Below are 26,140 nucleotides of genomic sequence, written 5' to 3' on the forward strand. Positions count from 1 at the left end.
AGTGGTGATGGTGATGGTGTTGGTGATGATGGTGATGGTGGTGGTGGTGGTGGTGATGGTGATGATGGTGATGGTGGAGTGTTGGTGATGGTGGTGGTGGTGATGGTGGTGGTGGTGGTGGTGTTGATGATGGTGATGGTGGTGATGGTGATGGTAGTGATGGTGATGATAGTGATGTTGGTGAAGATGATAAAATGAACATAAAATAGTTCATATGACTCAAAACCCTTGAACAAACCTTTGCTTGGACCCAACTTTCTACATGGTTCAGGTGGGGTCTTACTGGCCTCATCACCTTAGCAGGGGGAGAGTGTAGGACCTATACACTTCAGTTTCCACACTGTCAGGGACTTGCTGTCCTGTGGGAGAGGTATTTTCTCAGGGAATATGGTACGTTTGCCCTCTCCTTCTATTAATTATGGCTTCCTTGTTCTCCCGGTGCTTCAACTGTTGTGCCACTTTTCAGCCCTGGAAGTTGCCTGTTACCTTGTAAGGCTTTACTCAATTCCTACCCACTGCTTCTGCACCACAAACTTTCCGTGAAGTAGACTCTGCACCCAGTGAATGCGCAATGACAGGGAGTCCTGGCTTGAGTTAACGACTGGTCCGTGGGAGGGAACTTGACGTTTTCAGGTGGATTAGTGCTGCCTGAAGAGCCGGCTGCAGGAGGCGCTCCTGAAACCCGTTTGCTTTTGGAGGTGCGACATCTCGGGCTGCCTTCCCTGGCATGCTCCCCGATGGGTGTGATCCGTCCCGGCTGTGGGCGCCGTTCTGAGTGCCCTGTTCTGGTAGAGCCCATCTCCTCCGCTCCTCCGCCACTGTGAGAGGTGGGAGGGAGCTGAAGTTGGTCTGGAGGCGCCACCGACAGCGGTCCAGCCAGAGGCCGCAGGGGCTGAGTGTGCACAGGCTGCCGCGGGTCTGAGGCGTTGCAGTCTGCAGGGTGCAAATCTATCCTCCCAAATCCACGAGAACATTCTCATCTGCTGCTGGTATTCCCAGACTCATCGCTGGCGTGTTTATCAGTGTGACAGCTTGGAAGACGGCTATGAAGATGCAGGAAGGGGGTCATATGCTTTCCAGGGTTGTTCAGGTCAATATTGTATTTTTAGGACAGAATCAAAGTGGGTGGACATGAATGGCCATTGCTGGTGTCCATGTAGGGAGCACAGCCATGTCTGGAGAGTGACGCTGGGCTGCTGTGATGCTGGCAGGCAGGAGACCTGCAGATGGGAGAAAGAGGCCTCGGGACAGAAGACAGTATGTCTAAGCACCACATAACCTCTTAACTTCCAAACCGTCTTCCGAAGGTGTGTGCATTGCAGAGGGAACCCTGTGATGCACTCAGCTGCTTCCTGTAATCATGTCTGTGGCATCCGTCGTGTGCATCCTGAGGGATGTGGTGGTGATGGTGCTCGTGGCGGCGGGAGCTCGGAGGCCCTCTGGATGCCTGCTTCCACGGGGCATGGACGTTCTCATCTCCTGCCAGCGTCTGGGACCCAGTTGGCAGACCCGAAGGTGGGGCTTTTGGGACGCTTCAGACTTCCTGGCTTTGTGCTTTTGGTCTAATCTCTTGAACTCCCTGACACACAATGAAAGGAGTCGGCATAGAACATGTGAGGCATTTAGCACGTGCTCATAAGCTATGACGTCATCACGCTATTTCTCATGGCGTGTTGGGGAAGGTAGAGGGGAGAATTCCAAGTACACCATGACAGCCTGGAGAATGGCCCTAAGAACTGAATTTCCCAGGTTATTTAAAAGACACACCACGAAAGTGGCATTTGCCTTAAGGATGCCGGTGAGTCAGGAGGAGGACGCTGGTGGCTCAGCCCTGGTGACGTGCCCTGGATCTCATCAGGGCTCTCTTCCATGGAGGTTCCCCTCAGAGCTGTGTGGGGCCCACCCAGGCCCGCCCAGGCCTGCCCAGCGCCGCTCAGGATGCGGCGTCATCCTTGTGGGTTCGGCTTCCTAGAACGGATGGAGTCGCGCCTGGCCGGCAGGACCAAGGACCCACATAGCGCAGGCTGGTCCGTGCCAGTAAGAATCTTGCTCACCTGTCCCCATGCCTGCCTGTCCCCTGCAGATGCCTGACAAGACCCTTCCACACGCCTGCCGTTCTCCACCCGGGAGACACACACCCAACCTGGGCAGGAGGCCGTTGGGGGGATTCCCAGTGATATCCGGTCACTGGGAACATGTCAGATTCACAGAATCTGGGGAGGTTTAAGGAGACCCCAGTGTACCCCGCGTGCATCAGAGTCTCGGGCACAGCAGGCAGCCGGGAACAGCGTTTGTGGACGTTGCCCGGCTGATGCTCACAGAGGAGTCCGTGTGAACACAGCCCAGCAGGGCGCTCAGCTGCCAGCGGGCAGCACCCCCAAACGGCTCAGACCAGTGTTGTGATGTCATTGTTAAAGACTCCAGGGAGGAAGAACTATGATCTAACTCCGTGAGTATTTTTGTGGAACAAATAAATCGAAGGAATTTAGAATTTCTGGAGTGGCAGGCATCCGAGGAGGTGAGGCCGGTTCACAGCACTGTGCTCTGGGCTCTCTCAGACGCGGACCGGGCCGTAGGGAGTTTGGGGTCAGGGAAGCCGGGGAACCTTTCGAGTGCCAGGACAGCTGGGGCCGTAGGTCCCCGCTGGACGGCCACCGTCTGTCTCTGTGGTGGGTGGGAGGTTGGGCGTGGTTCCGTGATGCCAGGGGATCCTGCTCTCTGTGAGTTCCCGAGGTGTGTGCTGTGGGCTGCAGCATGGTCTAGACCCGCCTCGGGCTGTCCTCATCCGGCCGCACGCGGTCTGCCACAGGCGTACGCATGCGGAGTGAGCCGCCTCGCCCGGTGTCCGTGTGTGTGTGAGGGGTGAGTGCGGAGCCGTGGCACACGCGGGCGTGCAGAGCGGGGAGGCTGAGAGCTGATGAGCCATCGTGATGGGCACCGGCAGGGGGTGTGCGGGGTGGTGTGCGGGACCTGGGGAGGTCATGGCTCCTACCCCAGGGCTCCTGCTGGCTCCTGCTGGGGGTGGACCTCCAGCAGGTCTGTGGGCCTTTGGGGCTGCGTTCCCGAGGCTCCGTGTAGGAGCCTGGAGCCAGGCTTACAGCAGGGACATGCGGTTTCTCCAAGCTGACTTGGAGGACGCAGACGCACTCACCTCTGGGAGCAGATGGGCCAATAGCCCTGCGCTTCCTGCGGGAGCAGAGGTCCCAGTCCCCACCTCCCCATCTGCCATCCTTCCAAAGCAAAGATCTGTACTGTGGCGGTCTTGACACGCAGAGCCCCCCTCGGTGGCAGCGGTTTCTCTCCAAAGTGGGAGTCATTCCTGAGTGTCCAAGCCCTCCTGGGCCTGCGAGGAACGCCCCGGGTTCTCTGGGAGGCCCTCTGCGCAGAGGACAGTGGGGTGTTCTGCCCTTACTGGGCGAACAAGGGGAGGTGACATGAGGCTCCTGGAGGAGACTCACCGACAGCCCCTCCTGGGGGGTCCCCAAGAGGAAGCGCCGGGACGCCAGGCCAAGTAACCCGGGAGCAGCAGCTCGTGCTCCCCGGTGTACCTGCGGGAAAGGAGGAGGAAATGCTTTGTCTGGTTTCCCCGAGCAGCACCTGCCGCTTCTTGAAAGCACCACGGAGTAGGAGCCATCTGTGTCGGGAAGCGAGCCCCAGGGTGCACGTGAGGATGTGTTTGTGCAGTTTCTAAACCACTGGCTGTGTACGCTGGAATTGGAAGCCGGGAGGCTGCTGTGGGGGCCGGGTGCACAGAGGCGCAGGCCCGATGAGCCGGAGCGGTTCCCCTGGAGACGCGGCGGGCACAGCCGTCCCCACTTAGCCTTCCGGTCCTCAGGAGGAAGCCGTAAATGAGGTAAATTAGGGCCGGCCCCAAACGTTCCGCCAGACCTGTCCTCCCAGACTTGAGGCCTCCTGGGCTGGGTCTTCGTGGTGCCAAATCTTCCGAGAGAAAATGGAGAGACAGTTCTAAGCAGCTGTCTAATGGACCACATTTCACAATTTCATATGGGATGTTGGTTCTTGTAGATTCAGCTTGATGAACACTCCAAGAAAAATGAATCTGTTCCACGTTGTTTCTCCTTTCTTCTCTGAGACTACATGACAGTGAAGCCGTGCCCGCGTGGCCCTTGACGGTGGACACACTTGGGTCACCTGCCAGGCCACCCCAGCCCTCTGTCTGTCCTGGGGCAGCTCCCTGAAAGCCTCTGGGAGCTCATGGGTGCCCTTCCCGTGACTCCCGATTTGATTTGACTCTGCCTCTTCCTTTCCGTAGGGTGTGGCTCTGGACTGAGTTTGTGGCCCTCAAAAACTCCTGTGTTGAAGCCGGAATCCCCAAGGGGATGGTGTCTCCCCACGATGGGATTCGTGCCCTTTTGAAAGAGCCCCAGGGAGCCCCTTGGTCCCTTCCCCCGGTGAGGACACAGGACAAGACGCCTTCCAAGACCCAAGATGAGGCTGTCACCAGACACCAGACCTGCCAGCCTCTGGATCATGGATGTGTAGCCCCAGACTGTGAGGAAGACCTGCCCGCTGTCTGTGACCCCCAGCAGCCGCAAAGGAAGACAGTGAGGAAAACGTTACTTGGGAGAGGGGAGCCGTGGTCTTGGAGCAGAGGTGGAGCGAAGGAGAAGGGATTTTTCTGGGCCAGGCCGCCACCCGCGTTAGAGAAATAGATTACATTAAATACATGTAGGGTTTCTGAAAGGGCTTCTCCCTGCACCTTCCTTATCTCATCAGAGCCACGAGCAGCAGGCTTCAGAGTGCTTTTCTTTCCTTCCACTGGTAATTAGAGCGCGAGTGCCTTCCATGGGGGGAAATCAGAGGCCAAAAATAAACCTTCCCTATGTGTGTCCCGCCTGCGTGGGTTTCCTGGGATGAATCAGCATCTCCCTCATATTTGTGCTGTCTCACTGCCTACCTGTTTGCCTGGTGCTGCTTCTGGGGCAGGTGTGTGTATGCGTGTGTGTGCACGTGTGTGCGCGTGTGTGGTGCACACGTGTACATGGTACGTGTTGTATGCACACATGCTGCTGGGGGTCTCTGTGTGTGTGCACATGTGCGTGTGTGTGTGCGGTGCACACATGTGCACGGTATGCATCGTATACACACGCCGTATCAGGGACGGTTTCATGGCACTCTGGAGCAGCTGAACGCTTCTTCCTAGAGATGCTGATGTCACTGGACCCACCCCCGCTCTGATCCAACCCCCGAGAGGGCGGGTCCTGCCCAGCGCTCCACATGGGAGGTGGTCACCCTGGGGCAACACCTGGCCCTAGCTTTGTTGTACATAAATAACCAAGCTCAGCTTTATTCTGCAAAGCTGCAAACAAAGTTGCAAAAAAATAATTTGCTCGTGCTCCATGTAACTCCTGTCGTCTTGTCCTGGCCTTTCTTCTGCGGACTGGGGCGCAGGCTGCTGACCCATCGAAATGAAGGGGAGTGACCCTGCTCTCCGTGATTCACACTACGGCTTCAGGGTGGCCCTCCTGACCACCACACAGGCCGCCGGGCCCCAAGCGCTAGTGTGGTCAGCACACATGGCCTGGCACGGGGCCTGGCGGAGGAGTGGGGCTGTGCCTTACGGTCCGCGGTGATCTCGTAGGGCGAATGGAGCCTGGCATCTCCGCAGGGGGACGTGCTCACGTAGAGGTGGAACAGCACGTTGTCCCGCAGCCGGTAGCCACCGTCCTTGGACTGCTCGAATATCGAGTGCTCCGAGTCCTCCCGCCGCTTGCTAGGGCCAGAGAGAGGGTCCTGGTCACTCGTACGAACCGACCAGAGAGACGCCCACTGGGCCAACACCTTTGCCTGGTTCAGTGTCTTATTTGCCCCTCGCCGCCCCCCGCATGGGGCTTTCTCCCCGCAGGGCCGCGTCGGGAGGAGGCAGCAGTGACACAGGCAAGGAGACCCGGCCGGCCCCTGGCGCCCCGGAACGTTGTGTCTCGGGCTGCGCAGTACGCGGCCGGCTCCCTCGGTGACGCTCAGCCACCTCTCCGCATTATAAACCCTCCTCCTGGGGCTCACGGCTCGGGGCCCCCAGGAGTCAGCGCAGCCGCTTTGCAAAGTGGAGAGGGCTTGGCCTCCAGCCCCTGGAGGGACCCCCTTTCCTTCCGCCGTGCCCCAGGGTGGTGTTCCTGTTCCCCAGCCCGTGATGGGCACAGGCCTCTGCCCTCGGAAGCCCCAGCCCGAGGACAGGAGGCTGTGTCCACTGCTCTGGCGTTCTGCTGCTCGTGCCGTCCCCTGTTCTGCCCCGTTGGTGATGGAACATGTCGGCTGGGTCCTGAGATCCCACGGCAGCCGAGCAACGTCCCCCCCAGGAAACCCCGAGGCACGCCACGAGCCTGTCTGCCCCCCGCCTCTGCTCCCGGGCTCCAAGGCCAGCGGTCGTTGTTGGTGGCCTGGTGCTGTGAGCTGGGTGTTTAGGAGGCGAACCCCTTGCCTGTGTTTGGGAGGCCCGTCCCTAGCACCCTCGGCGGCCCGGAGCCGAACCCCCTGTTTCTGAGCAGTTTCCTTGGCGGGACGGCGTCCTGAGCCGCCTCAAAAGAGCCTGGCTCTAGCGGCCCGAGCCTGAATTTGCGGTGCCCTGTCGTCCCAGGGAAACACCGCTCTGTGGCGACTTCCTGGCCGGAGGCTGCGTGTGTGTGCCTCCAGATTCAGATGTGGAAGGATGCGTCAGGAGGCAGGGCCGCTGGGAGATGGTGAGGTGGGCCTCCATGAGGGATCAGCGTCCTTATGACAGACCCCAGGAGCTTCCCCTGTCCCTTCTCCCCGTGAGGACCCAGGAGACGCCACCAGGATAGGGCGTGTTCCTACGTGTGGGCATGTGTGTGGGGGTGGCCTGTGCTCTGAGGACGCCACTGTCTGGATCGGGAGGTGCTGCTGGTCCGGCATCGCACCCTGCTGCCCCAGGCCGCCCTTACCTCAGGTGCAGCTCCAGCTGCGCGTACAGGAAGTGCAGCAGCGCTCTCCGGGCCACGGTCTCCGCGTGGCAGTCGTTCACCACGAGCCCCTGGTCGCTGATGTGCTCGCCGCTGATGCACTTGGTCCCCGAGGACAGCACGATGACCTGCGCCTGCCTCACGTCCAGGCCTGGGGGACAGAGAGGGCATCAGACCACCTGTGTGGGTGCGAGTCCGCGCTCCCCTCTTCTGACCCCGGAGACCCCAGCCCATGGCGGAGGCCCTCCCGCCCCGGGAGCCTTGACGGTCACCCATGCCTAAGGTGAGAGGCGCAGTCCATCTCCAGACATGGCAGCAGGAGCAGCGCAGCGCCCACTGGGAGGGGAGGAGCCCTGGCGGGCTGCTGGATGTCACGCTGAGGTTCCGCAAATGGGGAGCAGAGCCCTGCGCCTGGCCGTGCTGTGACCGCCCAGATGAACCCCGGAAATCCTGCTGCCACCTCCCCCTCGTCCCATGGGATGACAGTCACATCATCTTAGAATAATTCGCCCATGGACGCATGTTGTGTGCAGGATGGGGATTCCCATGAGAATGCGCCCCGGGCCGGCCCCTGCACCCCTGCACGTTTACCCCGGAAGCGCTGTCAGGACTTAAGAGAAGACCTGGGACCACGAGTAGGAGTGGAGCCCACGTCTGGGTTCTCTGAGCAGGCCTGTCTCTATGTCCCTTAGCACTTGGCCATTTACCCATTTGCCCCGAAGCTGGAGCACATCCCCAGCTCAGGCGAGGTCAAGGCCCAGGGCCTGCAGGACGTGTAGGTGCCTGGGTCCCCGACTCAACAGTCTGGACCTTGAGGCCAGGGGGTCCCGAAGGCAAGTGGGCCAGGCGGCAGGACCACCTCCTTCACCTGCCCTAGAGCACCCGGCCCCAGGTGTGTCCCTTTGCAGAAGTGCGTTTCAGGGCCGGGGATGGGGTGTCTGGTTGGACTGCCCCTTCCCCAGGCCCAGCCCAGAGGTGGGAGCGCCCCTGGCTCTGGCCTCGATTCTGCCACCGCATTTCGGGAGCAACGTCTGTGCTGCGGATTCTGTTTCCTGAAACTTAAGGCCCGTGTGCGAGCACACGCGTCACAGACAGCAGTGAAAATGGGTGCGTGACCTGATTCAGCGCCATGAGGCTTTCCATTTTCCCTAAAGAGTGACGGCACAGCCAGGAGCCAAGGAGCAGGTGACAGTGCTCTGTCCCACCCTGCACGGCTCCTCCCGCCTCTCCTGCCAGGGTCCAGGCAGCTGTGTCCCAGGCCCTGTGAGCCCTGGGACAGAAGTTTTCACGGGTCTGAGGGGAGAACTAGGAAGCCTAGTTCTAGAACTAGGAAGGCTTCTGTTTGCTTATGGCTGTCCTAAGTGACCCTGGAAGAGAGACTCACTGGTGCCTGAGTCATTGTGATCCTTTAATGCTCTTTGTATGTGGAAGAGCAGAGAGTTTCGAGGTCAGACTAATGGGGTGGTTTTCTGACTCTCTGCACCCAGGTTCCTAGCCATCGATGGGGGCACCTGGACATGCCCCTCCCCCCCGCCGGCTTCCGAGTTCCCCTTTCCCACCACGGACCCGCTGGGACCCACCAGGAGCTGGTGGGTCCTTCACACAGTGGAGCACGATTTGTGTCACAGGACAGTGCTCATCCTGACCGTGGTCCAGGAAGTTTTGTCAACGAAACATCCTCTGTGAGAACGGAAGATGGGCAAAACCCAAGAAGCCTTCGGAATGGGCCCCGGACTCATGACTGACACACGGCCTGTTTGGGGGTTACCCCGGAGGGCCACAGCCTCAGTCTGTTCTTTGTCCCGCGGGGGGAAGGCGACTGCAGCTGCCTCGCACAAGGAGTCTGGGCCTGGAGGCAAGGATGGCAGCGCGGGATTCTGGTCCCGAGCTCCCCCGCGGCCCCGCTCTTCCGGGGCCCTTGTGCAGTGAACCCTCAGAGCAAGCCCGAGGGATGTTAGTGACCTGCGGCCCAAACACCGTGCGCGTAAGAGGTCTCGTGCCCTGCTCTGCGCTCCGCAGGTTCCAGCTGGATGGGAGCAGGGCGTGGGCGTGTCTTGCAGGTTGCCGTCCTCGGGTGCTGGTGCGCGAGCAGGTGACCTAGCAGCGGGGGACTGTGCCACGGTTGTCCACGCTTCTCCTGGGGGCTGGTCTGATGCTCCTGTCTCGGTTCTGCAGAAATCGCCACTGTAGGAACAGAAACTGCCATCCCTTCTCCCGCTCGTTAAGTCTCCTCCGGACTCCGGGCTCTGCCATCCCCAGCACGGTTGCGTGGCCCAGGAGCTGCATTCCTTGCTTACTCGCGTTTTGTGCATCTCACCTGCGTGCCAGCCCCGTGCGTGTGACTCGTCACATCCTTCATGAATTTAGTGTGAGTTTGGGGAGATGACTCGGACAGCAATGTGTGCAAACCGGGGTATTGTGTGATACATACCACGTAAGTCTGCACACAATGTCACTGGGACAAGGTGGGGGAGGGGACTGTGTGCACGGCTCCCTACAAGCTGGCTGGAGCCAGGGATCCTGGGTTCACCGAGTTCTCGCAGGCGACGGGGAGGATGAGGGAGGAAGCCAGGCATAGAGGAGGTGGCGTGTCTAGCCTCAGGCTGATATGGTAGAACATTCTGGACTATGCAGGGCCACAGTCGTGCAGGCTTGGGGGCAGGTGCTGAGCTGCTCCCCCCAGCGGGGCTGCAGCACCGTCTGCGGTGGCCCCGTGAGATGCGACCCAGCGGGGCACTCGGTTATGGAGTCTCGTGACGTGGCTGACGGACAACACGAGCAGTGGTGACAGGAAACGCGGCCCCACAGGCGTCTACAGGATGAACAGAAGGTGTGATCAGAGACCTCCTCCTGCAGAGCCCCAGGCCTGGTTAGTTTTGTGGGAGAATTCTACCGACCTTGACGTAGCAGCTGATCTCAAGGCTGTTTATGGAGTATTCTGGAGCGCACGAGGACAGGGAAGCCCCAGAGGGCCTTTGTCATGAAATGCCTGTTACAGATCTGTCGCCCGACTGGGACTGCCCAGAAGGAGAGCAGGTAGCCTCAGTCACGGACATCAAAATTCTAAATCAAATACTAACCACCAAGCTTTACTACGAGGGGGGTTTATTATGCAAATGCAGAAATGGATTCGATTCAGTTAAGATGCAATAGAAAAATATGATTATGATTACAGACACTGAGAAGGCATCTGACAAAACCCGACTACGTTTTACGAACACACACGTATAGAGAGAGGGTGTGCACGCCTATGAGACAGGTGTACACACAGCCCGCCCCCCGCACACGCGTGTTGGGAGGTGCCGAGGGGGGGCTGCTGCGCTCGGGAACGTGGCCGAGCGCCCTCGGTGGCTCCATCACTCAGCACTTGCCAAGGCTGTTAGCCTGCGCAGCGGGGAAGGGAATTGGAGGTGGGGTCGTCGGGACGGGGAGGGAGCAGTGTGGCCGGAGAACGCACTGTGATTGGGTACGTGGGAATCCCTGGAGTATCCCGTCGGGGGAGACCAGTGCTAGAGATGCCAGAGAGGCCGGAAGGCGGTAGGTGCAGGTCAGCACACAGACGTTGGCGGTGTTCGTGTGCACCCACGGCAGCGGGTGAGAAACTCTGAAGGACAAACGGCTCCGTTTGCTGCCGCAAACAAGACGACAGGAATGAGTTTAACAAGAAACGATCAAGACAGAAACTGAATAAAACATTGACTCCCCCCGAAAGACACCAACGGAACTGGAACGCATGGATGTCGCACCTTCTCGGACGGGAAGATACGACATCCAGAACCTTCCTTACAGTGATGGAGATGGTTCATGTGATCCCAGTAGGAAGAGCACGAGGGCTTGTTTTTGACGAAGAAAATGTGGTTGAAAAGTACATATTGTTCTGTTCTTTATTTTTGAACCACGCAAGCTGATTTCAGTGGGCAACCCAGGAAGTTCTGGGGGGAGACCAGGAGCAGGACGCAGAGCCCAGGAGATGTCAGCAGGTTACGAGGGCTCGATAGCAAATGGCCCTGGTTCTGACGCAGGCAGTCCCAGCAGGGGACGAAGCCCGGAGTCCAGAAACCGCCCCAAAGTTGGACGGGAATTGACTGCAGGGTAGAGGCAGCGGCATCTCAAACCCGTGGGCTGGGGACACTAGAGACGCTGTCCCATGACAGAGAGCCGTCTGGAGACCAGAACCGCACCGTTCCTGCGTACCATGCCCCAGGGCAGCTAACAGGTGGACCCGAGGCGTAGATGCAGAAGCGTGGAGAGCGGCGGCTTTGTTCACAGTCAGCCACACCTGGAGCGCGGCCTCCAGCAGCTGCTGCGTAAACTCTGGTCCGTCTAGATGGCGGACGGTTATTCAGGGATGAAGAGAACGGAGCCGTCCAACTACTGAGAGACATGGAGGAAGACTGGAGGCGTATCACTCAGTGAGGGACGCTCGCAGCACGATGGCAGCTGCAAGGCCCCTCGCAGCACGATGGCAGCTGCGCAGCGTCCTGGGAAAGGCGGAACCACGGGGACAAGAAGAGAGGAGCAGGTTCCAGGCCTGGGGGGTGGCCGTGGAGAGAGACAGCACAGCCGTTCTCACGGCCGCGAAGCTGGTCCACCTGACACTGGAACCCGGGTCCGTGTCCTTCCTCGTCTGTCCGAACCCGAGGCGTGTACGACACGGAGAGGGTAAACTGTGGGCTTGGGTGGATTAAAAAAGGTGTCAGTGCGGTAGAACAAAACGTGGGGTAATCTCTGCGTACATTTGGTGAGTGGAAGACCCTTCGGACTATAACTAAAAGTCTCAAAGCAGTAAAATTGCTAAATTCAGAGGCAGAAAGTGACTCAGGGAGTTCGCTGTCCTGAGCAAGCACGCCTCTTTCTGTCCCCGAGGAGACCGGCCCCAGGTCCCCATGTGCAAACACAGTCGAGACGAGTTCTGGGGCCAGCGTGAACATGCCTGCCCGGCTGGCCTCTCGCGTCGCCCTCGTCAGCCCGTGCACTTCCGCCCCTGCTTTAGGCGATCTTTGGGAATGTCATTTTTTAAATTTAACTGGGTCGGAGCAATTCTGAGCCCATTCAAACCCTTTGCATAGAAATATTCACAATGCAAGCTCTGATTACAGAATTTCTAAAAATAAAACTGTAAGTAAGTGTACCAACCAGGTCCCAGAAACAAATATCAGAACCATGAGTTTATCCGAGGGTGCAGTGTAGAAATGAGTTCTGACTCTGTTTTCTAGCGCTGTGCCTGTCGAGTGCCACGGCCCCAGTAATAGGGTTTCCACAGCTTCCCGTGGAGATGGCGGCCCCCCTGGATGTAGGGCCGGCGCCCAGAAGCGTCCCCAGTAGGAGCCTGTCCCCACGTCCTGCAGTGCCTGCCACACATGCTGGGGGTGCACAGCGCCTGCCCTTTCGGCTGTCTCCTTCTTGGGCAGACTCTGTGTTCGATTATCTGACTTTGCTGTGACTCAGTTTTTTCCTCTTCTCAGTTTCTGTTTCTGTCCTAAATTTGCTTTAACTCATTTGACCTGGAGTGGACATACAAGTGCCGACTCAGGCATGTCTCGTCCGGGAGGACATGGGCAAGATGGCAGGGAAACGTTTTCCTTTTGGACACAGATTTCTCTCCCTCCAGAGCCTTGGTTTGTGGCCGTCCCGCAGGACTGTCTTCTCCAAATACTGCAGGTGCGTTGGCCCGAGGAGGAGAGGCTGCAGCGTACGAGTTCCATGCGCTGCGCTGGGAGCGGCGATGCCTGGGTGGAGGGCGTAAAGCCACGAGGCGCCGGCGGGCAGGACGTAGCCCGCGCCAGGACCCGAGGCTTCGGATCACGTCACCCTGTTTCTGCTACTGACCTGAGACTCCGGCCCCGGGAGCTCGTTTGCTGTCCCGTATGGACAATGGGGTTAAAACTAGCACCACCGAGTCATGGGACGAAGGAGCATCGTGTGATGTGTGTAACAGGTGCCAGCCGGGTCCCCTCACAAAGCCTTGGCCCGCTCTGCCGGTGCCGCCACAGGCTTCTCCCTCCTGCGCCCGTTGCCCAAGTTATGGTGGGAGCCCCATGTCCTGTTCGTGTGCGGGCAGGAGTCACGTCCTCACTGAGGCCCTCCGGGAGGCGGGCTCCGGTGGCGGGAGAGGGCGCCGTCGTGGTGGTTGTGCTGATGGTTGCGAGGCCCTGGGTGGGACTCGGGGACCGTGGTCTGTGGGTGAGCAGGCAGCCTGGCTCTCCTGGTGTGGGCGCCCCCACCTCCTGCAGTCCCACAGAGCGGTGACCCCCTGCGGCGGGAACTTGAACCCTAACACCCAGGTTCCGCTGGGCCGGATGGGTGCGGAGCTGTGAACACGTCTGAAGGTCCGCAGTGCCTCAAGGCCGTCAGCCTCCCCAGCTTCACGTTGCTCCGTAGGAGGCCAGGCCTTGCAGGACACGTTTGTCCCTCCTCCGCACCCAAAGGCAGCGTCTGGTTTTCTGCCCCCACTGACGTCTTTTGGGCAGTTGACTGCGGGCTTACAGCACAGCTGTGAGAGCACAGAAGAACCCGACACCGGGGTGGGGGCAGCTCGCCGTCTTCCGTCCTGCTCTGTGCTTCCTCACGCACCTGCTCGCCAAGGAGGGGCCTCTGGAGTCTCAGGAGGGTCAGGCCACTGTCCCTCCTCGGCTGGTTCTTCTTGGGGGCCACGCGTTGCAACTTGGGTCGCTTCCTGTGACCTCTGGCCGGGCCACGTCCACTTGGCGGTGGATCCTCCTTCCCTCTCCGTGTGAGGGGGGTGGGCTCAGTGTGAAAAAGGCAGCCTTCGTGCTCCATGGGGTCAGGAGTGAGATGCACCCGGCGCTTCATGGTTTAGACCTGACCCTTCCAACCCGAGACTGGACGTCACTGCATCCTGCTCCTGCTGTGCAGGACGCCGGCCCCTGTGGGTGTCAGTGGGCCTGAACCCTCCCCCTCTCCAGGAGGCTCTGCGGTTCGCAGCACCCTCTGGGACCAGCCCTCTGAAGTCCAGGTGACGGCTGCCATCTCCCATCCCCGTGTGAGGCTCTCCCTGTGGTCCTTCCCCACCTTCCCCATGCCCTCCTGAATGTAAATGGAAAGACCCACTTTTATTTTTATGATCTAAGTAATTGGCAGTCACTCAGGGGAGAAACTGGGAAAAGAGGGTCTGGGGATCTGGGTGCACCTCCACAATCCCTTGTGCAGATGGGCCCAGCCAGGCCCCTTGTGCGCTTGGAGGAGACGCCCTGGCTGTGGTTCAGCTCTCGGGACTCCTCAGGACCGCCGCACCTGCTGTGGGGCCATGGCCGGCTCCTGACTCCGGCGGAGCGTGGCTCGGACAGCGCAGAAGAGGACTTCTTCACCCCACGTGGTCCTTTTAGGTTCAGAGCAAAAAGCTCTAAAACACAGCAGAATGCGTGTCCCATGTCATTTCTTGGGACGTTCAGATTTCCCTGTAAGACAGGCGAGCCCACTTTGTCCACAAGCGTCTGCCGGCCTGAACAGAGCTCTTCTGGGCTGATGACCAAGTTCGACTTTGGAGGCTGTTTTCTTCCCCTTCAAGAGATGCGCGTTTTTGCTGGGCAGCCAGAAACCCCAGGTGTTCGTGGAGTGAGGAGAGCAGCCCCTCAGCTTAAATCAGAAAGAAGTTTGTCAAAGCCACAGCCTCACAGGCCAGAAGAGACGGGCTGGAACACAGATAGGCCGGAAGGTCTTCCTTCTGGTCGTTTACTGAATAAGCTTAGAAGTAAATAATTTTGCCGGCAAAGATCATATATCTCAGCACCATGCCCTGTGCACGTGTGCAGGGACCCTGGCCAGGGGCTTGTGGGGTCCAACAGCCCACCTCTTGGCTCTGCCCGCCTTCCGGCAACTCAAGGAAAGGCACCTAGCCCCTTCGTCTCCTTGTCTGTATTTCTTAAAAACTGTAATTAAGATTCCTGCCTCTCCTACTTCTCAGGGTTGTAGCAATTAACTTGATTAGTGTGTGCAAAAGTGCTATCCACATTATAAATTTGCATATCAGATGGAAATCATCATTATTAGAAGCTCCTTCAGAGTCACTTTCCCATGGAAACATCAGGCTTTCTTGACGAAGGAGAAGACAGAGCCGTCACTTGACCTCTTGGGTAAATGACGTCCAGTTTCTGGTTGAGGAGGGCGGAGTGAGCGGCACACGCTCCTTCTCCCGGGGGATCCACAGACCAGAGGGCTCCAGGGAATGTGCAGGGGCTGGTGAAATCCCGGCACCGTGTGGAGGAGCTGTCACGAGGGACCAACCGCATGCAGGGTGGGCTCGGGGAAGGCGGGCGCTGAGCCAGCAGGACTGTCGGCGGGCTCCCCAGGTGACTTTCAATTAAGGGCTGTTGGCTGGTCCCCAACCCACCTGGGTCAAGGAGGCTGGCTTGGAGGAGCCCCCTCCTTCCACTTCCACAGCCCCCTCCTTCCACTGAGGGGAGAGAGGCAGTGTCGGGGGAAACCACAGCCGCACTGGAGAGCAGAGCTGGTGTTTTTCTCACAGATGCACACGTTCAGTATGGAAGCCACATGCAGGATGAAAGAGAGAGACCGACTATGAAGAAACCACAGTCTGAGGGCAGAGGCTCGGGCATCAGCTGGCGAGGCCCCCAGGGAGCTGTGAGGAGCATCCCCTCTGTAAAACAAGAGGGAGGACGCACCAGAGAAGACAGGGGTCTTGAGTGACATGGATGGCAGGAATTCAGAAGCAGTGGCGTTTGAAGACCTCTCAGAAGTTTCCGAGGTGCCCAAGGACACGGAGGAAACGGGGGTGGGGGGATGCACCAGGAGAGGGAAGAGACTGAGGGTCCGGTTGGAGTACTGAAAATTGGACAAAATGTGTATAAAGGAAAGAGTTTATCAAAGAAATGATATGAGGAAAAAGTACAGAAATAGCTTAAACGAATCACAGCAGGTGCGTAGCTTATGCCTACACACACACTTAGAAACTTATAAAACACTCCGGTGGCAAAGAGGGCCTTTCCCCTCTGCAGGCAGGGTGGGGGCATCCGGCCGCGACGCCAGCCTGACGTCTCTGGTTAGAAACATGAGCCAAGAGGTGACAGGAAAATCCTCTCCAGAGGCTCAGGGAAAATAACGTCAAGCGAAGATTCTCCCCAAGCAAAGCTACTCCAGTGGCTGGAGAGCGCCGTCGGCTGTGGCCCGTGAGCGAGAACGCCCGGTTTCTAGCCCGCATGTTTGAAGGTGTTTCCTTCCAGAGAAGGGTGTGAGCCTGTCCACGGACACGGGGACCATTGCCCAGCGTGTGTGCCAAAGGCGCTTCCTTCTTTTCCGTGTAAGAAAGGAAAACGGAGCCTCTGGAAAGCACACGTGAGACTCTGAAGCTCACTGTGGAAGCCTAGCGACAACTTTAGGTCAACCCTAAATGTGCCACGGCGTTGAGCCGGTGGTGGCCTCATGCTCTCAGGACGTGGTGCGGGGACAGCACAGGAGCCCCCGCTCGGCCCGCGTTCGGCAGGGGTGGCCCCCACCGCGTCCTGACTGCGCGAGGCCGTGTCACGGTTTCCAGCGTTTAGACTCAGGACAAAGGACGGAAGCCGGAGGCGTGGTGCAGAAGGGGCTGGAGGTGCGGGCTGCGGCGGTAGGAGACGCGCGTGTCGGGGACGAGGCGGCTCGCCGGGCAGGGCAGGGCGCCATGGTTGTCTCTGCTTGAGAGCGTTAAGAAAGAAGAGCCTAAGTGTGTTACCTAAGACTGTGGGCGCTACTAACACGGTAACGAAAACTCAAAAAGCATGTCTCGCCAGTGCAGTCAGTATTCAGAATTGAAACAAGGGAAATACAGAAGGGCTCGGGCTCCTGAGGACCCCTAAAGAGTGGTTGGTGGCAGCTTCCCTGCCGAGCCGACGAGAGCGCGGGGTCCCTTCCCGAGCTCCTTCCGCTGGAATTCTTACCGGCTCCTGCGTATTTGGGAGAGTGGTAAGAGCTCCTCTATTCGTAAGCCCATGTCCTTGCTCTCAGGGTTCCCCCAACGGCTCCTGGGGGGAAAGCACCTGTAGACGCCAGGTGATGCGGACGAGCTGGCGTCGCACCTGGAAACGGGAGGCGTCGGGCTCAGGGATTCCTTCAGGATCCACGCGCTTTTGTAACGTTGTGGCAGAGATGGGCACGACGGAGAGCACCCTTCCCTCGGGACCGTCCTGCGCACTTGCTCCAATCCGTGAACTAGAAGTCAGGTCAGTGTCGCGTCGACTTTGGGTAAACGGTTTCTACAAACTGTTCTGCCAGTAATTCTGCACACATCTTCCTAAGCTTTTGTTAATCGATGTGTTTGTTAAACCGTCTCTTTCCAGCAAGTTTCAGCAATGTACCCTCCAGTGTTTACAGTCACTAGTTGGTGTAGTGTCACCTCGGACCGCCTCACCTCCTACAACACGCTCAGTTCACGCGGGTAGATCGCTGGCACCAAACCCAGTGTATTTGCCGGCTGCTTTCCCGTGAGTCTTTGTAAAATGTTACTGTTTTCCAAGGCACGTCTGAGAGTAGCTTTCAAGACTTCCCAGAATCGAGTTTTCCAGAAAAGTGGGAAGATAGTGGACCATTAGCTACAGAGCTGGGAAATGCTGGGGAATCGACTTAGCAGATCTAAGAGACCGGGGGTAGGCGATAGAGCCCAGTGAAGGAGAAGCATGGGTCCTTCCCTCTCACCCTCTCCTCCTACTCCCTTCCTTCCCTCTGAGTCGCCAAGGGCTGGCTGACGTAAGGTCACAGGTGGGCACAGGGATTCAAACCCAGGAAGCTGATCTTGGCCAGCCCCATGTCTCGCTGGTCCCTGGACTCTGTCCTGACGTGGGGCCTGGGGCTGGGGGCGCTGCCCGGCATGCCCATGCTTCCGGTCAGCGGCTCAGGCTGCCGGAGAAGGCAGTGCCGGTCCAGCGGGAATGATCTTGACTGAGGTGAACTCCTGGCCTTCAGTCTGGAATGTTCCCCCGTCTGCACGGTGGCGGGTGTTTGAAAGGAGGGAAGGACAGAACGCATGCCCGGATGCAGGGGGGTCACCGATGAAATGGAGCTGCCTCTGCCATAGCACGTCACCCTCATCGAGTCGTAGCTACCGTTCACAGCATTTCTCACGTCCTTAGCACGTCTACCTCGTAAAGTCGTCGCTGCCGCTCACAGCATTTCTCACGTCTTTTCTGCTCACGCAATTCCAGCAGGGAGGCGTTGTCCCTTCCATTACACTAAGATGCGCCCCCCGTCCCCCGCCAGCCTAAGGCAACTGGTCAGTGGCCTGGCCTAACCTCGGGTTCCAGCCCTGCCAACAGCAGCAGCGCACGGTGTTCTCGACCGCGAGGCGGGGAGCCTGACAGGAAAGACACCGGCCCGTCCTCCCGTGGCCCTTCTTCGTGGGAGTCGAGGCGCGTGCGCAGAGCCGGTCCAAGCACGTGTCAGCGGCGTTTTGCTGATCGGCCACGATCGTCACTGAGCTCTCTGGGTCCTACTGCTGGATTTCTCTTTCACAGCTTCGTGTGGAAGGGAGACCTGCCTGTTGCCCACGGTCAGGCAGACACTAAATCTCCCGTCCTTGAGGATGGGATCCCACAGGGAAAACAAGAGGCATTACCTGTGGTCATGACGATTCCTGCCAGGGCTTTGTGGCGCGCGTGCACGGACGCCAGGCCCACGGTCAGCTCGTGGAACTTCTGCGTGACCAGCTGGGACACGGAGTCTGCAAATTCCTGAAAGACACAAGCACCAGGCCTTGTTGATGGCTGAGCTGGCGGCGTCCTGGCCTCCCTCCTCCTCCAAGCCATGTCCCCACGTGTGGCATCTGGAGGCCACCGTGTGCACTGTTCCAAGACCCCATGGCCCCATGGGGACCCGTGCAGGCCTTGGTTCTGAGGGAGGAGCCCCCACCTGGCCGCGCGCCTGGGCAGAGTCTGCCTGTGGGAGGCCACAGTGCTCTTGCCCTCCCCTGCCTTGCAGAGAAGCCCGCCTGCGGCTCTCCTTCAGGGACACTCGTGAGATAGAACCCTGAGCAGCATGGGGGCTCACACCCCGGACACTCAACTCCCTGTCTTCTCAGCATGGGCGAAATGAGGTCCAGACGCCCCCCGGTCTCAGGTACGGCTGGCTGAGCTGCTCCCCGAGCTCACCCCAGAGTCTCCCCCTCAGTTTCTGTACGCGCGGAGGCACAGATGTGCTCTCTTGAGGTGCCAGCACCGCGTACACATGCGTTCACGGAGACACGTGCACACGGTGCGGCCAGAGATAGTGCATCTGTGCACACGCACGTGCACACATGTAGAGACGCAGGCACGTGTGTGGTGCACACTCATGCATGTTCACACATGTGCACACATTCGGATGCAGGCACGTGAGTGTGGTGCACACCCACACATGTGCACACACGCTCAGAGATACAGGCACATGCGCACTACACCCAACTCACGTGTGCACACACACACGGCCTGAGTTGATGGAATCCCACTTGTTGAATCTTCCCGTGTGCCCTGCGTCCCTTTAAACCAGCTCATCTGCAATGACAAGGGTGGCCTGGCCCAAGGACGTGGCTTTCGTGTCGTCTTCCTCCCTCCCACCCAGCCCATGGTGGACCATCACCCTCTGCGGGAGGAGGCGGGCCGGGTGGCGGGCCCCTCATGGGCTTTGGAGATGGATCTGCTGTGAGTCGCATGGGCCCGTTTTCCTGATTTATAAGGTAATCCTCTTCATTTCTGTCGGACGGTGCTCTCGTGAGGATGAAGTGCATTCGTGCCCCTTCTGTGCTCAGCCCGCTGCCTCGCGCTCCGTGGGGCTCAGCCCTGGTGCCGGCTCTCTCCTCCTCATCACCGTCATCACCGATCGTTGTCTCCCTGGGTGCCGCAGACACGAGCTGCGTCTTCCTGTGGTTGTGCGTGGGGGGGCACGGGGTTCACTCCCGGGGTGGAATGGAGCTGCCCTTTCCTGCCGGGGGTCCGGATATTGGGCTACAGATCAGAGCAGGTCTCAGGAAGGATGCGGATTTTGTTTCTAGGCGAACCTACCCATATGGAAACAGGCCTGCATCCGGGGGCCTAGAAACCTGCGTGGGAACAACACAGGCGTTGGCTCCGGGCTCCCCGGTGCGCGGGGACCGTGCTGCCCCGGCGGCTCCCGAGGCCCAAAGTCTGGGAGCTGTACAGACGTGACGGTTCAGGCCTCGCAGGTGGCGAGGGGCCCTCTGCCGGGCCTGCTGGACGGGGGTCTTCCCTGGCTTGGCTCCCGCAAGAACCCAGGCTTCTGGGTGAGGAGCCTCCGCTGGGAGCTGTGCAGTCCGTCCTGGGGCTGGCTTGCAGCTGGAGGCCATCCTGTCCTTTGGGACCTGGGCACAGAGGTCCAGAGAGCCGGCGTGTGTCCCGGGCACACCGTGTGTGGGTGTCCTGGGCGGCCGGAGCCAGTGACCACAAGCAGGGTGGCTCAGAGACACAGACTCTGCCCCTCCTGGCTCTGGAGACAGCAGCTGGAGGTCAAGGTGTTCAGGGCCGCTCTCCCTCCAGCTGCTCCAGGGACGGTCCCTCCTGCTGCTCCAGCTTGTGGGGTCCTCCCGTCTCTGCCCCGTCTGTGTCTCTCTGTCTCTGCCCCGTCTGTGTCTCTCTGTCTCTACGTCTTACAAGGATGCCTCTCGCTGGGTTCAGGGCCACCTGCTCTCAGATCCTCATGTCACAGACACATGGGCTCTGGGGCAGGACACGGGCCTGCCTTTTTGGGGCCATGTGCAGACCACTTCCTCTTGTCATCAACTCTTCCACACTCATGCCATGACCCAGAGGGTGACAATTGTCATGGAAGTGTGAATTTGGGTAATTTCTGTACGTCTTGGATGACCTGACTTCTTCATTTGTGTGGGAAGATTAACTGTGTCATCAGGCTTTGCCAGGCGCCCAGACCATGACCTGAGCAGTCCTCAGTCCCCGTCCCTCGAACAGCAGCGGGTGTGGACACAGGGCTGGTAGTGTTCCTGGTGCCCTTGGCCCCCCACCACCAAGGGCAGGTTTTATCACGTCCCACCTTCAGATGGACGCTGGTGGGCAGGGGTGGTCCGAGCTCGGACCAAAGACACGCGAGCAGGGAGCGAGCTGGTGGGAACAGGGTCCCAGGGTCTGTGGGCTCTGCGGCACCTCGGTGAGCACTGCTTTCGGAGCAGAAGCCTAACTCCGATGGTGTTTGTCTTTCTCTGATGTGTCTCCCTCAGCATCGTACTCTCTGGCTCTATCCACATCACTGCGGATCTCATTCTTTTTGACGGCTGCGTAGTACTCCACCGCACGTACACACCGCCTCCTCTGTACCGTCGTCTGTTGACAGACAGCTTGGCTCTCTCCATACCTGGGCTGTTGTGGACTTTGCCGCTATAAACACTGTGCTGTGTATCTTCTGAGTTAAAGTTTTCATTTTCATTGAGTTTTCTGGGTCACAGGGTAGCTCTATTTTCAACTTTCTGAGGACCCTGCTCACTGCTCAGAGCGGCTGCACCAGCTGCATTCCCACCTACAGTGCACGAGGGTCCCTTTTCTCCGCGTCCTCGCCAACATCTGTTTCCTGCTTTGTTAATTTTGGCCATTCTGACTGGTGTGAGGTGGGATCTCTTCGTGGTTTTGATTTGTGTCTCCCCGATGTCGAGCGATGTGGAGCATCTTTCATGGGTCTGTTGGCTGTCTGGACGTCGTCTTTGAAAAAATGTTCGTCAGGTCCTCTGCCCATTTTTAATTGGATTCTTTGTTTTGTTTGGTTTTTTGGTTTTGTGCTGATTTGTAAAAGTTCTTTACATAGTTTGGACATCAGCCCCTTGTTGAACATGTCATTTGCAAATACCTCCTCCCATTCAGGAGGTTGCCTTTTCATTTTTTTTTTAAGATTTTATTTATTTATTTGACAGACAGAGATCACAGGTAGGCAGAGAGGCAGGCAGAGAGAGAGGAGGAAGCAGGCTCCCCGCCGAGCAGAGAACCTGATGCGGGGCTCGATCCCAGGACCCTGAGATCATGACCTGAGCCGAAGGCGGAGGCTTTAACCCACCAAGCCACCCAGGCGCCCCCAACCTTGTCATTTTGTTGATGGCTTCCTTCTCCAGTGCTTTTCAAGGTGCCAGGATCTGGTTCCTACGCCTGGTGTGCTCTGAAGGGCTATCCCAACGTACCTTTGATTGTCGGTTTTCCCTCTTCATAAAGTGGTTTTGAATGTGCAGAAGTGACGAGATTGTCAGCGCAGGAAGCATCTCTTTGCTCTGTGTGCCTGACCAGCCCTGGGAGGCTCCCAGAAGAGGAAGTCCCCACCTGCTGGTGACACAGAAAAGTGACTTCATTTGGAAACTAGACGCCGCGGTCCTTTACACAGAGGCGCAGAACAGAGGCCTGCGTGCCCGCTTATCCCGCTGAACCCCACAAAGCTGCTGCTGACACAGTTTTAGCAGGGGGACTCGGGGCACACACGTTTCTCTGGGAGATCCATGAGAGGGGTGTTGTATGAGTGACCTGCACGGGTCTGGTTGTCGAAAGGCGTGGGGCGCCCCTTCTCTCTCCGGCTCTCTTCCTCCCTCACCCTTCCTCTCTTGTCCTGGGTGTCTTGGCTGGGGATCCCCAGGGCAGAGCTCCGTGGAGGCTCCTGGGCCACCGAGCTGCCCACCCGCCCTCAGCCCTGTGGTTTCCCTGGCCGTGAGGTCGTAGGTTCCAGCAGGAGTGTCATGCTCCAGTGTGAGGAGTGAGAGGAATTTCCTATAAAAAGGCAAGTGCATCCTGACAGATCAGAGAAGAGCCCAGGCAGCACCGAGCTCCAGGCCGCCCGGCTGACCCGCCCGGCCTCCCCGCCCCGGGCGACGGGCCTCCGTTTCTTGGGTGTGAGCGTGGAAGGGAGTCTGCTTGGGAAAAGGCCCGCGGAGCCTGCCCTGCCAGGAGCCGCACCCCCCGCCCCGTGGTCCCCCCTGCTCTGGGGCTATTTTGGGGGCTCGGAGGTTGATTCAGTGGCGCCCACGAGCCCAGCTGGGCTTCCGCTTCCCCAGTCATCTGTACGGGGCCTTGCGCCTGATTACATGGGGAGCTGGAGGCGAGACGGAAGCTTGGAATCCACGGAGGGACGCCCACACTTACTGTCTAATTTAACACCAGCCGTTTTTTATGTTTTAATCACTTGGGATGTGATATATACAGTCGACTTCGGTACCCGCAAACCCGACTAATCAGATCGTGACATAATCCGTTTTCTTCCCCATCTGGCACCTGGTGTGTTCTCGAAGCAGCTCAAGTGGTTTAGATCAGCTCAAGTCACTGATTATTTTCATAAATTCAAATTGCAGAGCGCGCCCCGGCCACGGGGAGTCCATGCAGCCCCAGGACAGGCGAGGACACATCATTTAACGTAACGAGTATTTTTTCAGCACACGGGTCAAGCTATTTTGTAACATCGCTTCCTGAATTAATGTAAGACATTTTCCGCGGCGGCGGTGCGAGCTCACAGACCCCTCACTGTCACCCCGAGAAGCCCCCGCCCTCGCTGTACCCAGGCCTGCGTGCCGTCCGGGCGGGAGCTGTGGGCTTACAGACCCAGCCCCCGCTCTGTCCACAAGAGCATCTCAGACTGAGGCCAGTGGACCTCCTGCTCCCTCTCCACAAAGTCCAGGCTCCTGTAGGGGCTTCCATGGTGAGCAGGATTCTCTTCCAGACTCCAGTGACTCCTAGAAGCTGTGTCCTTTTTTGGTACATTCAGAAAAAGTAGTTTTTCTTTTTCTTATGTACGTCATATATATACAATGCGCTTGTGGACAAAGGGTCAGTATTTTTATGGACTGGGGGTGTGGGAGCCACCTTGTGGACCATGTGCTGTGACATGGCCTACGACACGTGTCCTCTGGGGGGCTCACTTTGAGGGCAGGAGACAAGGTCCAATGGTCTGAGTAGCAAGGCTGCCAGGGGGAGAGCAGAGGCCTCAGTTCCAGATCCTGCAGAGCCCCCAGACCATGGCCCCATGTCCCCCTGCACAGAACCCCAGCACACGGCCCCGTGTCCCCACTCCGCACAGAGCTCCCGACACACAGCCCCATGTTCCCCTACACGGAGCCCTGGCCCCTGGTGGACCCGTCCCATGATTGCAGAGGCAGAAGCTCAGAGAGATTGGGGACCGGCCTCCGTTGCGAAGCAGGCAAGAAGCTGGGCATGACGGACGTGTGTGTGTGCGAGTGTGTGAGTGTGTGTGCGAGTGCGTGCGAGTGTGTGTGCGAGAGTGTGTGTTTGCGAGCGCGAGTGTGAGCGTGCGAGTGTGTGCGCGCGCGTGCGAGTGTGCGTGTGCGCGTGTGTGCGCGCGAGTGTGTGCGCACGAGTGTGTGTGTGCGAGTGTGTGAGAGAGAGCTCCTCGTTGTGCTGTTCAGCCTGTGATGCCTGCGGCAGGTCCTGAAACCTCAGAAAACAACTGAAATCCGACCCACGCGGGAAGTCCTCTGAGATTCAAGCTGAGCACGTGGGTGGTGGCTGGGGCAGTGCACGGAAGCCCTCTGGTTCCTGGCCGTGGAGAGCCTTCAGCGCTCCGCCAGAGTCTCAGGGTGAGCCTCCACCCCCGCGGGAGCCCATAGGCATCCCAACGACTCGCCCGACTCCAGCCTGCTCCGATCTGTGCGTGAGCGGCACGGACGGGCGCAGAAATGCCCGGGCGGGGGGATTTGGCTTCTGGCTGAATGCTAGTGGTCAGCAGGTGCTTCTGGTCCCAAAGGTAAGTGGGGGAGCGGCCGCCTATTCACAAGCTGTGCCTGTTGAAGTGCGGCTTCAGCTTCTGCCTGTGGCCACGCCCTGCCCGCTGGCCCCCATGACCATGGCCAACTGCCAGCATTATTCAAATAGGAAAAACAGACTTTAAATAGGAACACTGAAAGACTCAAACTTTGCTCATTTCCAACACTAATGTTTTGAATGCCATAAATAAATAAAACGTGTTCAAATTTGCAATAGCGATCCTCAGGGTGAAATTGACATTTAGCCAAAGTGGTAAGGATATTAAAATCGATAGATTATGAAAGAGAAAGCCCTCAGTAAATATTTTCCTGTGGAAAATCCTGTCTTTGGGTTCATAATGCTGAAATAGCGGAAAGGTTAGATTTGCATATGGGTAGGGCCAGACGGGATCCAGGAGGCAAGGCTGCCCGTCTCCACTGGTCCCTTCATGGCTCCCTTCATGGTGCTTGCTGGGTGGGCCCCCGCCCCCAGACCATGGTAAATACGGGGGAGTGCCCTAGTGTGTGGGCCCCGTGCGTTCCAGAAGCAGCACCCCTGGGAGGGGTGCGGCTGACCATGCTCTCCCGCCAGACCCAGCAGCCGAAGGACCCTCCTGGCGGCACGGAGCTGGCGCGCGCCAGCCTGGCTCCGAGAAGTCCCGCTCCGTGGGGGATGAGCTTCCACGGCTCCGTCTCAGCGTCCCCTGCGTGTCGGTGGACGGGGCGCCTCTAGGTCTCGTAATGATTCCTGTTTGCTGACAACGGCAGTCAAGCCTCATTAGTTTCAAAGTCCAACTGCATAATTCAGATTAGCTGACTATTCACTTATTCTCGATCTCAGATCTTCCAGAGGCCAGTAACAAATTTGAAGGAAGTCCTGAAAGAGGAAACAGCCCTTACTGTCACCCACATGGCAGAGGAAGTGCCCGACCCGGAGTGGGAGGACCCGGGCAGGGAGCCTCTCCGTGCGCTGCCGGCCTGTGGAAGAGGCATCTGCAATCGCCCTGCTGGCCCCGGTTCCAGTTCTCTGCACGGACCCCTGGCTTGCTGCCTCTGACGTTTCTGGATGACCAGAGGCTGGCCCTGGCCAGAGGAAGAAGCGAGGGCTGAGGTGTTGCTCTGGGGCTTGCCCTGCTGTCCACAGTTGGCAGGAAGCTCGGTGAGTGCCCCTCGGGCCCTGGGGGGCGGCAGGCCAGGTGTGCTTTGGGGAGCATTGAGCGCACCGCAGTTGACAGGTGCCAGCACGAGACTGGCCACAGGTGGCTCCTCAAGGGGCTTGCTGTGGCTGAGTTCCCTGCCCGGGCATTCCAGTAGGAGCTGGCATGGATCCCAAGGCCAGCAGGGACAGTATCTTGGCAGACACTGCATTTTCCAAAGACGTCTGTGCCCACGTCGCCCATCCTGCTAGCCATCTTACCACGAACCCCCGAGTCCCTCCCATGCAGCGGTTGGCTGTGTGTCCTCTTCTTGGACACTGTCCCAACACATAGAACAAGGAGGTGATGCTGGCATGTGACCTCTGAGCAGTCCC

General features: G+C 58.7%; 1 protein-coding gene across 1 annotated transcript in view; it reads right to left on the reverse strand.

The window, feature by feature from the left end:
* The window catches only part of LOC111158639 (adenosine deaminase, RNA specific B2 (inactive)), a 353,724-nt gene that overhangs the window by 30,063 nt on the left and 297,521 nt on the right, over nt 1–26,140 (reverse strand). Inside the window, exons 4-6 of the mRNA XM_022520804.1 lie at nt 18,502–18,616; nt 6,921–7,089; nt 5,583–5,734 (exon numbers count right to left, since the gene is read on the reverse strand). Coding sequence (XP_022376512.1) covers nt 5,583–5,734; nt 6,921–7,089; nt 18,502–18,616 — 436 coding nt within the window. The remainder of the gene's footprint in view (nt 1–5,582; nt 5,735–6,920; nt 7,090–18,501; nt 18,617–26,140) is intronic.

Source organism: Enhydra lutris, unplaced genomic scaffold (genome assembly GCF_002288905.1).
Source record: "Enhydra lutris kenyoni isolate GAN:26980312 unplaced genomic scaffold, ASM228890v2 scaffoldscaffold61, whole genome shotgun sequence".
Classification (NCBI taxonomy): Eukaryota; Metazoa; Chordata; class Mammalia; order Carnivora; family Mustelidae; genus Enhydra; species Enhydra lutris.